The 13,698-nt window shown below is 51.5% G+C and overlaps 1 protein-coding gene across 4 annotated transcripts; it reads right to left on the bottom strand.

Annotated features, from left to right (window-relative positions):
• Nucleotides 1–7,177: 7,177 nt before the first annotated feature.
• On the bottom strand, nucleotides 7,178–13,174 carry LOC309445091 (leukotriene C4 synthase-like). Of its 4 annotated transcripts, none has more exons than XM_082063551.1 (6): nucleotides 13,010–13,174; nucleotides 10,691–10,862; nucleotides 9,787–9,869; nucleotides 8,652–8,722; nucleotides 8,335–8,416; nucleotides 7,178–7,905 (listed from the first exon to the last, which is right to left on the bottom strand). In XM_082063551.1, the coding sequence occupies exons 3-6, from the start codon at nucleotides 9,849–9,851 to the stop codon at nucleotides 7,644–7,646; spliced, it is 480 nt and encodes a 159-aa protein (XP_081919677.1). In that variant the 5' UTR covers nucleotides 9,852–9,869; nucleotides 10,691–10,862; nucleotides 13,010–13,174; the 3' UTR covers nucleotides 7,178–7,643. The 4 variants fall into 4 exon arrangements, with proteins under 4 accessions (XP_081919677.1, XP_081919678.1, XP_081919676.1 ...); XM_082063552.1 differs by having other exon boundaries at nucleotides 7,178–7,687; nucleotides 9,787–9,886; nucleotides 13,010–13,168; XM_082063550.1 differs by having other exon boundaries at nucleotides 9,787–9,886; nucleotides 13,010–13,165.
• Between the last annotated feature and the right edge of the window lie 524 nt (nucleotides 13,175–13,698).

Below are 13,698 nucleotides of genomic sequence, written 5' to 3'. Positions count from 1 at the left end.
TAAACTGGACCAAAGTAAAGCTTTTCCTTGAAGCCTGCTACCTGCTCAGGAAATTTCTGTTTGGTGCTAGTCACAAATCTCTCTTTGTTAGCTTGCTTAAATTTCTTTCCTAGACAAGAAAATAATGGAGAAAATCTGCAACTCTGGTTCAAGAGAATATTCTGGTTATAGGCATCTAAGCATATGGAGACACTTTGCACGTGTGGAAGTGATGCAGATGTTGACTTCTGAGTAGGTTTTGGAGATATTGTTGCAAAGCAAAATACTTACCAATCATTCTTTTATGGGTCAGCATTTCCCATTTCAGCGACAACAGTGGTCCGAGTTTAAATACCTGCTCTGAAAAGATGACAGAACTCATCCATCATCCTGACCCCATCGCTGTGTGCACCTTCCCTTTCTTTCCTAGCTAGAAATTATGATGGAAGCAGAAGAACAAATGGATAAACTTTATCCTTCACATCTCAGCTACACTTGTTGCGTGTTCTTAACATTTGCATATAAGCATGTATAATTCAGGATCTTATAGTTAATCTGCAAACCCGATTAACTCTCAATAGTGCTAGCAGCTGACTCGCTTTATCATCCATGGTCTGAGAATGGGGAATGCATGGAAGTCTTGTACTACCAATGCTTTGTAGGTTTCTCTGTACATATGACCTCCAGTCAAAACCCCTAGAATTCAATTATAACCATTCTGTCGCTACCCATGGCTTTAGAAACAGCCTCTAGCTGTGGTGCTGTGACAAATACAAGCTAAACAATGCTATTAAATATGCATGATGTGTGTTCTGCCATATTAGATAACATGGCCATGCTCATCAGCTGCTAAAGCTGCCAGTTGACAGCTTTGTTAATGCAGCCTCCACTTGCTTTTGCTTTGGGCAGTTTAAGAGGCTTTTTGGTTATACTTCACCTGTACTTTGTTCCTCTTCACCTGTTTTCTCTGTATTCATCACTCTGAAAATGGTGGTCTGCAGCAGAGACTGGGAAGAGCTCATGTTTCCCAGCTCTCCTAAGTCAAGTGGGTCTAGAAACCAATTGGATGGGTTAACAAACACTGCTTGAGTGAAGAGCAGATACCAAAGTCCCTTCTTTTCTCTGAGGCCACTGCTGCACTGTTTGAATCTATCACACTTCCCTTTATACCGCCAGCTAATCCACAGCTTATGCTCTGCCCTCTTTGTCACTGTGAACATGGAAGACTTGCCACTTGTTCTCCCCCAGTGATCATATCCTCTCAGGGCTCAGCTGGCGCTCACATGTCTGATGCTTTTCTGTTCATTAGTGTAACTCAGGTCTGTTACCATTTCAGTTTTGTAGCATTATAAGTACGGCAGTTGGTAGAATACCTTTTGCTTTTTACCAATACAGCTATCTACCTTGCTGTGAATGCAGTTACAGCAAAGAAGAGGCGTCTTCTACCAGCTCACTTCAGGTATCTGCATGTTTTGCCTGACTCTGATCTAGGTGGGCATGAGTCAGCTCTGATCCTGAAGCCATCTGGCCGTGCGGTGCTGTACTGAGCTCATCGGGTTTCTTGATTCAGGCAGAACATTTGCAGCTCTTTGACAGTTCAGCCATGTACCCGCCAGGAGAGAGGTGGGCAAGTGTCCATTTCCATCCGTTGCAACAAGCCTTGTCTGCATTTCCTTACACCCTCCCAGAACAAGAACGAGTGAGCTGTAAATACTTCACAGAGCGTTGGAGTCCTGTTGAGTGTGCTGCAGTACCTGGATCAGGACAGATAACACAATGCCCGAGCTCTTGTTACTCCAGCCACCCTGTTCATTAAATGGGGCCTATTTTGGCCACTCACCAACTGCAGGCTCAGGAGCAGCTACCACAGCAGCTTGCTGGCTTTGTCTTTGCTCATGTGATGATCCTCGACTTCCACCCCTTGCAGGTAACGTCGTCTTCGTTGTTTGGGGTTACCCAGCTTTCTCCTGTCAAGTAGCATAACATCAAAGCAACACAGTTGATGCACATGCTGCTGGCATGGATCCTCTTTTATTCCATCACTCCAGGAGTGCTCTGTGAGGCCTCCTGAGTGCTGACCCTACTTTTGTTCTTCCTACCTAAATTCTACCTTTAGCTCTTAGACCCCGGAAATTCCTGAACACAGAGTTGGACACAGCATCAGTAAGGGCTGGAGCAGGGCACGCTCCTTCCTCAGCTACCACAGCAAATGTCTAAGTTTTGCTTTGGAGGGAGGGCAATCACAAAAGGGCACATTATGCTTTATCTTGTGTGTACTGTGGCTCTGCCCTCCCCAGGGGAGAGATGAATTCTTGTTTCTCTCTTATCACTTACAAGTGATAATTACTGGGAGGTGTAAAACTGATGAAGATGAGGTGAATTGTAACCTTAGAGAGTAGATTTTCCTGGCCTCCCTGTCCTGACCTGCTAACATAGCAAGTGGCAGACAGCTTTGTTTTTTGCTTGGATTTTACCACACTGTCTAACCCAGGAATGTTTTTTACTGTGTAGGGCTGTGATCTGTGGTAATGTGAAGGAAGTATTTGCCTGGGGGGGAGGGCCCTGCTCTCACAGGCCTGTCTGAGACACCCTGCACCTCCATCCACAGCTGCGGCTCTTCTGTGATGATGTGCGCTTCAAGACAAGCATGGCACGGTCAAACCAACAGCATGCCATGGGTCAGCCACAGTCATGCTCTTCACCCCAGTCCATCTCAGTCTCTCCAGGGAGGGTTGTGCTCTTCCACCTACACCCTGCTATCCCCCACTCAAACAAAGCATTCCTCCTTCCTCTAATCTTACTCTGTTATGCATCTAGCAGATAGATGTGTCCAGATGTTTACTCAGATCTAGAAAGTTCTGGGTTTTATTGCCCATAATGTTCTTCTCAATTTTGGTGTTGATGGATACGTAGCTCAAAATGACCATACTGCACGCAGACAAGCACCAAAACTCTGGTTACGTTTACAGCGAGGTGTCCACAGAGTCAATGCATAAACCAGGTCATTTCTGTGGTTATTTCAGCGACACAACTCCAGTGTGCCTGCCTTTCTTTTTCCTTGCCCTTGAAGTCACTTGAATGTAAACAAGTAAAACCGAGCCAAGGGGGTAACCAAATGAGGATGAGGAATGGAGAGGGAAGGGAAAGCGTCCCCCAGTACTGGTCTGGAGATCAGCATCCTCCCAGCTCCAGCGCTGCTTCCCCAGAGCTCTGATCCCGGAGCTGCTGCAGAAATGAAAACCCATTGAGAAGTCTGGCTCCAAATTAGCATTTGAATTCCCTTGTAGCCTGTTGTCAGATGGGCAGGAGGTGGGTGCTAGTCAGTCTCTCAGTACTGATACAAAAAGGTGGCTTTAAAAGGTCTTTATTTTTCCAAAGGAAAGAAATGCATTACTCAAACTATGGACAGTTTGTGTTTTCCTTTTTTTTTCTTTCTTCTTTTCCCTCTGCTTATCTCCTCCATTTCACCCCCTTTCCCGGCTCAGGCTGAGCTGTAGATAGACACGTCTGGGTATTGTTAGCCCAGTCTGACCTACTTCTTTCCCTCCCCTTGGCCCTGCGTTATGGATGCTGGTGCTATGGAAACCTGGGTGACATGCCAGTGCCACAAAGCCAGGGCCACCAGCTGCACCCTCGTCTACCAGCCGCACAGGCCCTTGCTCTCCCAAACGCACCCCTACAGAAAGTCAGCAGCGCTGCTTCCTGGGGAAATTCACGGGCATGCTCCGTCAGTCCCACCCAGCCGTGCTCCCGAGGGACCAGGGTGCTGCTCCTCAGGCTCCGCTGCACGGGTGCATTTCTTTCCGGGTCCCAGGGCACAGCATTGCGGTGCTGGGAGCCACGTGTAAACCTGCCATTGTCTGCGCACCAGACCTGTCTGTGCACGTCTCCTGCACAGGCCGTCACGTGACGGGTATGAAAGTACACGTGGGTGCCCTTGAAGTTTTCAAGATAAAAATAAGCTACTGCAACGTGGTACAAAAGCCTTACAGGAACCTGGCTGGGTTCCTGCAAACACAGAAATGGGAACACATGCACCCGTGACCCCTGCAGCGCCCGGCAGTTGCTCGGTCGGTGGAACAGAGCTCTGCACTTCCATTGTCACTCGTTTGCTCACATGGGAGCAAGACATGGAAGGCTCGTTTGCAAGATTAGCGTGTGCGTTTCTTCTGATAAAGAAGTTCTCACTGGTTCTGCAGGTTTCCTTTGCTGCTGGCTGGCCTCCCATCAGGCTGGCTGCTTCCTGTGGGAGCCTCTGTCTGTGTCACAGTGGATTTACTTCCAAATACCTCATGCCAAACCTTTTTGCCCCTGTTGCTGGCACTGAACTGGCAGCTGCAAGGGGAGGAGGAAGGAGCCCGGGAACCCACAAAGCACTTGCAGGAGGCTCCTGCGTCTGTTGTAAGTCGCCTCCAGGAGATTTCTGGGGGCCTTCAGGACTCCCCCAAGTCACCTTAATTCTAGGACCTGTCTCAGCACAAATGAAACTAGAAGCTGGAGGGTTAGTGCCCGAGTGCCGCCATGGCCAAGGTTCTGCAGGCAGGCGCCCTGTGCGACCGCCGCCCTCGCCGTGTCTTGGGGTGCAGTGACCGACGCCCCCGGCACAGGGCACGGCGCGGAGCAGCTGCCGCCCCCCGGACCCTTCCGTGTCCCCCGGACCCTCCCGTGTCCCCCGGACCCTCCCGTGTCCCCCGGACCCTCCCGTGTCCCCCGGACCCTCCCGTGTCCGCCCCTGAGCGGCGGCCGCGGCGCACCAGCGCCCCCTGCCGGGCGGTCGCGGCCGGAGCGGAGAGAGAGCGGAGCGGGGGAACAGCGCGGGGGACAGGGGCTGGGGGGACAGCCGGGTGAGGCGGACGGGGGCCGGGGTGGCAGGAGCGGGCTGAGGCACAGCTTGGAGCGACTCTACCTGCCCCCCAGCCTCAGCTGCGGGCTCGGCAGCCCGGCTCGGCTCTGCCACCGGCGCGGCCGTGTCCCCCTCGCCCGGCTCTTCCCTCAGCCCGCTGAGCCCACCGGACCAGAAGAAAAGGAAGCCAGGACACAAATCCCGAGGTGCGGGGAGCCGCGCTGGTTTGGTGGGTCAGCCCCCGTCAGGGCTGCCCGGAGGCCAGGCAGAAGCGAGGGGGCCGCCGGGGGCGGCAGCGGCGGCGCTGGGGAACGCGCCCTCCCCACGCTGGCGGCGGCGGTTCTGCCATCGGCCACGCGGCAGCACGGGCGCTGCCGGGCGGGTGCGGTGCCGTTAAACTGGAGCTTACGGGACGGTCTTTGCACCAGCTGGATGGTGGCCGCGGAGCCGCCTAACCCCGTGTTGTCACGGGCAGACCCTGTCCCCCCCAGTACACACCCTCCCAGTTCACACGTGGCTCCTCAGCATCTCTGCAGCAGATGCGAGTGGGCAGAGTGGTTTCGTACAGCACCAGTGCAACGTGCTGCGCGGCGGCATTTCGAATTGGTAAGCCCTGAAACCATCGACTGCACCGCTGAGCCATGGTCTGGTGAAAAGTGATTTTCTTTGATGGCAGTTATGAAGTAGCACAGTAATGACAGCACCCCTGGGTGGAGGGGAGGAGCTTTCTGAGGAGGCATCTGGAACTACCCCTCTGGCAATTGTTTGAAGGACATGATGTGCTGGGCAGTTTTTCCGTGGCAGAGCCGGGACCAGAGCCTGGTTTTGCTGCACCAAGATTTTTAATGGTCTTCTGTGCATCCAAGGGGAGAAGCCTCACTGCTGAATCATTAACTTCCCTCCTCTGAGTCACTGTGCAGCCCTGTCACGCACAGAGCTGAGACAAGCAGGGCTGCAGTGGGTAGTGGCTCCAGGGCGATACAGCTGGGTTAGAAAAATGGTAGCAGGGTAAAAGGTGGAGGTTGTGTCTGCAGAAATATTGTGCACCAGCTTCGACTGACCCGAGACAGCTGGGTTTTGAGACAGAGACAGGACCTGCACCAGCAGCTGGGGCTGGTCCTTCTCTACAAACCTTCTGGGAGGTGACTGACGACAGGCTGGAGTTCCCGTGAGGATGGGGCCTCGCTGCACTGAAAACTTTGTGGAGGCAAGTGCTGTACAGTTATTTTTGTTTGAATTTAATCCTTCCCTTGAAATGTTTGCCAACTTCAGTGCAGCAGTATGATTCCAAGGCACGAGAGCCCAAAAGGGAAATGGACTGAGGACTTTGATGAATAAGCCAATTTAAAATGCAGGGAAGGAAATGAAACAATGTGAAAAATTAATCACTTCTTCCAAAAAAATCTGCTTTTTGTTCTTACAGCCTAGATAATGCAAAGTTCTGGGGAAGACGGGGGAGGACGGCGGGCTTTAAGTTGTGGTTAGACTGGCAGTATGTTAATGCAGTTATTTTTGCTGTCTGGGTTTGGCGTGAAGTGCCCTGTGATGATGGCATGGAGCACTGCTGGTGTTTTCTGAGCTGTGTGCCTCAGATGAGCGGACCAGTGTTCAAAAGCACCAGCACTGTGAACACTGAGCCCCTATGAAAATCCTGCCCTTCCCGCTGGAGGGTGGCCAAGGCCAGAGGGGGACTGGCCAAAACCACTCAGCACTGGCCAAACCACCCAGCGGGGACCACTGTTTGGTGCTGAGCAGCTCAGCCCCCAATCCAGGAGCTCAGCATCTCTGAAAATCAGCTTCTCCTTGCTCAGAGCTCTCCTCCCACAGGACGGGACAGGCTGAGATAGCTGGGGGTGTTCAGCCTGGAGAAGGCTCCAAGGAGACCTTACTGCAGCCTATTCTTACTTAAAAGGGGCCTATAAGAAGGATGGGGACAGACATTTTAGACGGGTGCATTATGACAGAAAAAGGAGTAATGCTTTTAAGCTAAAAGAAGGGAGATTCAGGCCAGACATGAGGAAGAAACTTTTTACACTGAGGGTGGTGAGACCCTGGCCCAGGTTTCCCAGAGCGGTGGTGGATGAACCACCCCTGGAGACATCCCAGGCCAGGCTGGACGGGGCTCTGAGCAACCTGAGCTGGTGAAGATGTCCCTGCTCATGGCAGGGGTGGCACTGGATGGGCTGTGAAGGTCCCTGCAACCCAAACCATTCTCTGATTCTATGATGTAGGGTCACCGGCTGGATTGCACTGCACGGCAGGGAAAGCAAGGCAGCTGCCTTGCACTCAACCGCTCGCGTTTTTGTTCTCCGCTGATTGCAAACCCACAAGGAGACACCCACGACAGCAAGCTCAGTGCCTTTTTATTTGTGCATGTTGCCGCTCAGCAGTATTCAAAGTCACACATGCCGTAGTGGTTATGAGTTTGTGCAGTCTGATTTACAATATCACCCACAGACAACGGCTAATAACCATTATGAGGGCACTAGCAGGCTTTCGCTGTTGGTGGCTGCTCCTGTTTATCCCTCGCCTATTTTGTTATGCCTCAGCCCACATCTGCTTTCAAACAAATGCCTTTCTTGGGTGTGGGCCTTGAAAAACTGGCGTGAACCCGCATCTAGTGCCCGGGCTGAAGGCAGAGCCGCTAGAGGAAGGAGAACACATTTCCCTGGGGCGGCCCCTGGGCATCTCAAGCTGAGATGAGTTTCCCTTTATGTGTCCAGTTTTCCTAAAATTCTCCTTGTTTTGGAGTGTTGTTTCTTCATCAGGCGTGACGGAGCTACCAGATATGGAGCACTTGGCACAATGGGTGCTGCGGGGGTCAGATACCTCCTGAGGAGCTCAGCAGTCTGTGCCGGTGCTGGGCTGTGGGGAGGGAGGCGTTAACAACCCAGGTGAGGGTGGATTTGTCGCTTGGGCTGTATGAGGTGCAGCCAAGTCTGTTCGCACGGGCAGGAGGGAGCAGGACTCGAAGGCGAGGACACCGATGAGGGACAGAGGAGCAGGTCACGCTGGGAGAAGCTGGAGGATGTTCAGCCCCATATAGTGAGAGAGGAAGAAATGCAAGATGCCCAGGGCTGACACTGCAACGAGAATCCAGAGAACTCCAGTGCTAAAGTATATGGGGGCGAGCCTGGTGGGAGAGAGGGAGCCTGTTGAGACCCAGCATCGCTGCTCTTGCCTGGGCACATTCCCCTCCTCCCCGGAGAAGGGGTATGGAAAGGCAGCCCCTGGCCGTCTCCTGTCCTTTGCATTGGGTCCCGTGCCCTGCTCCTACCTCGAGGGAGCACACACACCCCCCAAAAGGGCTTGGGGCAGCTCCAGCCTTGCCCTGTGTCTGTGTCTCTGGCCCCAGCCTGGTACCCACGCCCATGTTATAGCTTGGCAAGGCCGAGTGACGCAGGGACACCAAAGCAGCCAGAGGGATTCCTGAGCTTCCACGAAGCGAATTAGGTTCCCAAATGCGAAACTCCAGGGGTTACCACGTACTCCAGGCTGGCAGAGGCATTTACCTTTCTGAGGACGATGTCCTGTATCCCATGAAGTAGCAGTAGCGGGCGTAGAGGTAGAGTAGACCCAAGGCTGCAGCCAGACCTGCAGTTGAGAGACATCAGAGCAACCATCTCCAAAAGCTCTAAAAGAGCTACTCTGAGCCAAGCAGGTAGCCCAGAGTGAAGGAATAGAGGCTCTGTGTCCTCTGGCTCTACACTCCCATCAGAGACAGAATTGCTGCCTAATTTATTGTTCAGAAGATAAGCAGGACCTGAGGACTGAGCCAACACTCAGGGGAACAGATCCAGTGACAAACCAGGCAACAGGATGTTCTCACCTTGATGGAAGAAGAGTCCAGCCTGCCACAGAAGTGCCAGGAAAATGGGAAAATATTCAGAGCAGTTCACCCTGGCAGGAAAGAGAAAGGTCATAAACACGGGAAAAGAAGATGATCTGCCTGTTTTGCTTCTCCTAGCAGCTTCCAGAGGCTGGAGGCTGTTGCTTTTTAGACCTGATATCACCATAAAAACCTCCAGGCTTGCACCTTTCCCCACAGTTCCCATCCCACCTTTATTCACATGAATTAAACAGCAGAAGCAACTGGGTCTCCGGGGCACAAGAAATTAAGTCGAAGATGCCCAGGTCAGACCACACACAGAAAGGCTCCATGAACCAACCCCACTGCCCCTTCCCGAGTGCCACAGCTCAAACCCTGCTGTAAAAGCCCCAGAGCCGCAGAATGTCTGGCCCAGCAGGCTGCAGACACGCCGAGGATTAAATGCATCTTAAGCCGGTGAGGCCAGAGCAGCTTGAGCTTCGTGCAGGAGTGGGAGGGAGCACTTAGCTATTTGGGTTGTTTGTGCGCTGTGCCCTGTCCCCTAAAAGACAACGTAGGACCAAGAGGTGCTGGATGAGGCTGAGTCTAGGCTGGCAAAGGAGCAGATAAGGGGATGGCTGAGGGGATCCTGCTCCTGCTGCCCTGTTGTTTTGTTTTCAGTGATCAGCTACAGCAAAAGTGGAAGCTTCCGCCCGCTCTGCTTCCCTCCCCACTGCAGCCCTAGCACAGGAGTCATGGCAGAGATGCTGGATTGTGGCCATCCCTGTCCCAGCCCCAGCTGAGATCAAACTGGAACCTTGTCCTTCCTAGCGAGTGGGGTTCAGAGCAGGGCTGAAGCTGTTTGAGGCTTTGGCACCACTTGGCTAAAACTAGCCTAAGTCTCAGGCACCAACAACTATGTCTTCAGCAGCCCTTCGCTCTGCAGCAGAGATTCCTGTGTGATTTCTGCCAGCAATCGCTAATGTGTTTAGGACTCACGAGCCAACCTAGTCCGGCTGCTGCCACTTAAGCCCATTAATTTAACCCCAAGGGAGGTAACTGCTGAAATATCTGTTCTGAGAAATGAATGGCAAAGCAGAGGAGGAGCAGTGCCTACGTGAGATCTGACAAGTATCGTATAAGAGGAGTTTCTTACTGTGCCCGAAAGATCCTCTCAAATTCAGGTGGGCCTGAGGTCTTTGGAGGAGAGATGCCAAACATCCTCCTGGCATAGATGACCTGGAGGAAGAAGTAGGCTGCAGCAAAAGAGAGACAAGTAGCAGCGGTCAGTGCTCTGCTGGGCATTGTGGTGGGGGCAAACGATCTGCTGTCTCTTGCTAACCTCGCACCTCCACTTAGCAGAGGAATCTGCATGAAAATCCCAGATACTTTTCAGACAAGGAGTAAGAATGACCCAGTGCAACAGTGAAGCGAGGAGTATGCAGTCGTGTACTACCAGTGGATATCTGTTTTCTCTCTTGTGTAATTAACCAATCATCTATTATCTATAGAAACTGTTGTGCAGTTCAGATGCAGTTTGTTACTGCCAATTCTAAGGTTTTTTCAGTCTTTAATTTTCTCCCCTTCTAAATCCTGAGAGTTGAGCAGGGAGGGAACCGATGCCACAGATAAGCCACCCAGACACCGAATTAAATTGTCATGCAATGTGGAACCACAGCTGGAAGATGTTCCGTGTGACCCACCACAGCCCGTTCTTCCACCTCTCTACACTCCTTGTATGCTCTTTGCGTACTAATGCCTACACGATCCTCAGGAACTGTTGTAAACCCATTTCTCAAAGAAAGAAATTCTACATGTTTGCAGAGGAGAAGATCTACCAAGTAGTTTCTGAACAGAGGAGTAGGTCAGAGGAAGGGCTTCCCAAGCACTTGTTTTGTTGAATGCTTTTCAAAACCCAGACAAGATATTAGTCCACTGTCTCAAAAGTGGGGAATTGCCAGTGCAACAGCAGAAATGAAATATGAAAGTCAAAGGAAATCAGAGAAGGTACAGTAGACTGACCCAGCAAGTTTGGGGCACATGCAGCTGATGGTCCCTACCTTGCTCCAGGACCCCCAGGACTGTCACGGCAGCCAGCAGATGAATCTGATCCAACATATTGACTTTTCCAGCCCCTAGAAAATCTGATTTCTTGATCAGAAGCTCCTCTGGCCAAGTTCAGTCCTTGCTGATGTGGCAGTCGGCGGTGGTAGCTGGCAGCACTGGTTCACTCTAATTGAACAGGGAAGATTTGTATGCGGTGCTTAAAATGAGGAGGAGTCTGGTTTGCCCGTTACTGTATGCATTGTGGAAATGTAAGTCGGCAGAGACAGGTCTAATGGAGTATTTCCGTTCCCACCCTCCCTTTTCCAGGAATAAGCTATGAGGAAGTGGGAAAGGCATCAGAGAGTGAACATGGGACAGATAACAGAGCGGAATGGAGCTGAACAGCGTGGGGGGCAAATCTCAACACGCTCCCCCTGGGGCATCTGGTTTAAAAGCGCTCCTAATGAAAGCTGAGGCGTGTTGCTCTTGCTGATGTTGCATGAGAAACCGCAGCCCCGTTTGGGCTGCTCTGCACCAGTCGAGCGTTCCATGGGACGTATCACTGTGTCCACGGGCTCTGGGAAGTGTGCACTGGGCACAACTTAGAGCCACAACACTGAGACAGCATTGAATAAAGGCCTCGAGTGAAAAACCCACTGCAATGGCAAGGCAGGATGTGATAAAGTAGAAAAGGTGCAGATTTGTCTTGCACGGTGATACTTTATTTGGGGATGGGTCCTGCAGAATGACTGTCAGACACCGAGGGTGTTTCAGAGCCGGCCCTCGTGCTGGGAAGGCTGGGAGATGCACATTTAAGGCTTACTGGTCAATCTGCAGTCAAATTCATTCTCACTGTAAAGACCAGAGGAGAATTCTGTGTGGGTAAAAACCTGCGGAATTCATCAGGATATAGCGAAAGGAAAATGATGCTTTTACAGGTCAGGAGAGACCTGCTGGCTAATGCCCGTCTAACAGCGCAGAGCTGGCACGGCTGCGAGCGGCTGAGACCGCCGGCGCTGATTCCTTCCCCTCCCTTCATTGGGAGGTTTTTCCCTTTGGACCAGGGAGGAAGGAAAGTGGGTTAAGACAAAGTGATCATTAAACATCAGTAGTATAGAAAACAAGATCAGATTAAAGCAGTTTACAAATATTACATTGTATGCCTGATGTCCTTGACAGACATTCTAAGAAGCAATAAGCTGGTTCTGGTTTTCTGCCTCTCTGTAAGTCATAGAGGCACCCAAAGAGGCTATAGCAACGTCCCAGCTTAGTATTCCGCCAAATATCAAACACAGACACCACTGTTTTCAAGCACCAGCTGTAAGATTAATTCTTTCATCTCAGATTGATCCTTTTTTCATTCCAGTGACTGTTTAGAAATATGAGGAACATTGTGTCCTTGTCTCCCATTTAGCTATCAAAGAAATGAAGGACTTTTCCTCTGTCAGCTCAAAAAGCGCAAAGGTGCTTAATGACATTTGATTTCCTTCTGTTCCTGTCTGATAACAGCCCGCTAGCAAACAAAATACAAGGCAAAACAACTGAACAAAAAAAAAGCTGAGCTTACACCTCCATCGGACAACAGTGCAGCATAACCTGTATCAACAGTGTCAAACAAATGTAAGGAAACCTGGGCCAGGGGGAGCTGTAAAAGCTGCAACAGGGCACCCTCGCTCCCCATATCATCATTAGATGAAAAATACTTCTATTATCGTCTAGAGTAGTCTAAATATAATAAAGGCTAGTACAAACATGAATGAATAAACAAGCACAGATGTCTCTCCTCTCCTCCTCCCTCCCGCATAATCATAATTTTTCAGGCCGTCTTTATCTCCTGAAGGGCACAACATTTTTCTTATCCCTGTTTGTCACCACCAGAACTTGCCTTATTTTCCGTTCTCACTCGGTGTTTGCAAGGACTGGACACAAGACCCCTCCTCCCAGCACCAAATGTCCTTTGATGACAGGACTGTCCCCGCTGGGCATCCCCAGCATCCTGCACATCACAGAGGCCACCAGCACCGCTGGGCAGGGGACGCCTGGCAGACACGGTCCCCTCTGTCACCTTCCTGCCGTTTGCATCCAACCCCAGGACTACGTGATGGCGCGGTGACTCGGATCATGCCGTTGATCAGACAGAAATCTCTTTGGCACAGGAGCAAAGAGCAAAGAGCAAAGAGCGGGCGGCTCGGCGAGCCCCGCGGGCTGCACGGCCACCGCATCACCGGGCTCTGCGGGAGGAGAGGGGCAGGAGGGGCAGCCGGGGACAGGGTGGCACTGCTGCCATCACCCGCCTGACACGACACTGGGATAAGCACATTGCAAAACCTTACCTCCAAGGCTGATACGGTTGAATTTCCTCCTGGATTTCCTCCAGAGTGCTGCGGTCCCAGGCTCACCTCGGGATGGATTTTCTGAGTGGGAGATAACAGAACGCTGTCCCCCTCTCGCTCTGCCCAGCGCGTACAGGTCACACTGTGAACGTGGCCCTGCACCATGGGGCGGCTGGTTCAAACTCCTCGCACCTCCCCCTGAGTCATCGCCAAAGGCTTTTCTCTGTGCCCACAGCTGCTTCTGCCACCTCTTCCTGCAGCCATTAATCTTTTCTGCCTCCTAATTACCACTGTAGGGCTGCACAGTGACCTGGATTGCAACACCAACTGCAATTAAAAAGAATCTTGAGAAGCAAAATAAGCAACACAAAAGGCTTGGAGGAGTTACAAACAGCAGCAGAGTTTGCAGCATCTATCACTCCCCAGGAGCAGCAGGGCACAGAGAAGCCAGCAGCACTGAGTCCAGCACCATCACAGGCAATAACATCTCCCTAGAAATGTTTTTCATGAGAGTACAACCAGCCAAGAGCTTCTGTTAGTTGGAAGAGGGAACATTTTGTAGCTGAGCAACTTACCCTTCAGCCATGAAGCATGGAGGCACCTTGTCCTTTCAAACTTATTGAAAAAATGTGGGAGTATTTTCTAATCTTGTTGGTCCTTGTGCTTCCTTTCCCTTCAAACTCTTTTGC

This window comes from Streptopelia decaocto, assembly GCF_964273445.1.
Source record: "Streptopelia decaocto genome assembly, chromosome: 12".
Taxonomy (NCBI): Eukaryota; Metazoa; Chordata; class Aves; order Columbiformes; family Columbidae; genus Streptopelia; species Streptopelia decaocto.
This window is presented reverse-complemented; position numbering and strand designations above follow the sequence as displayed.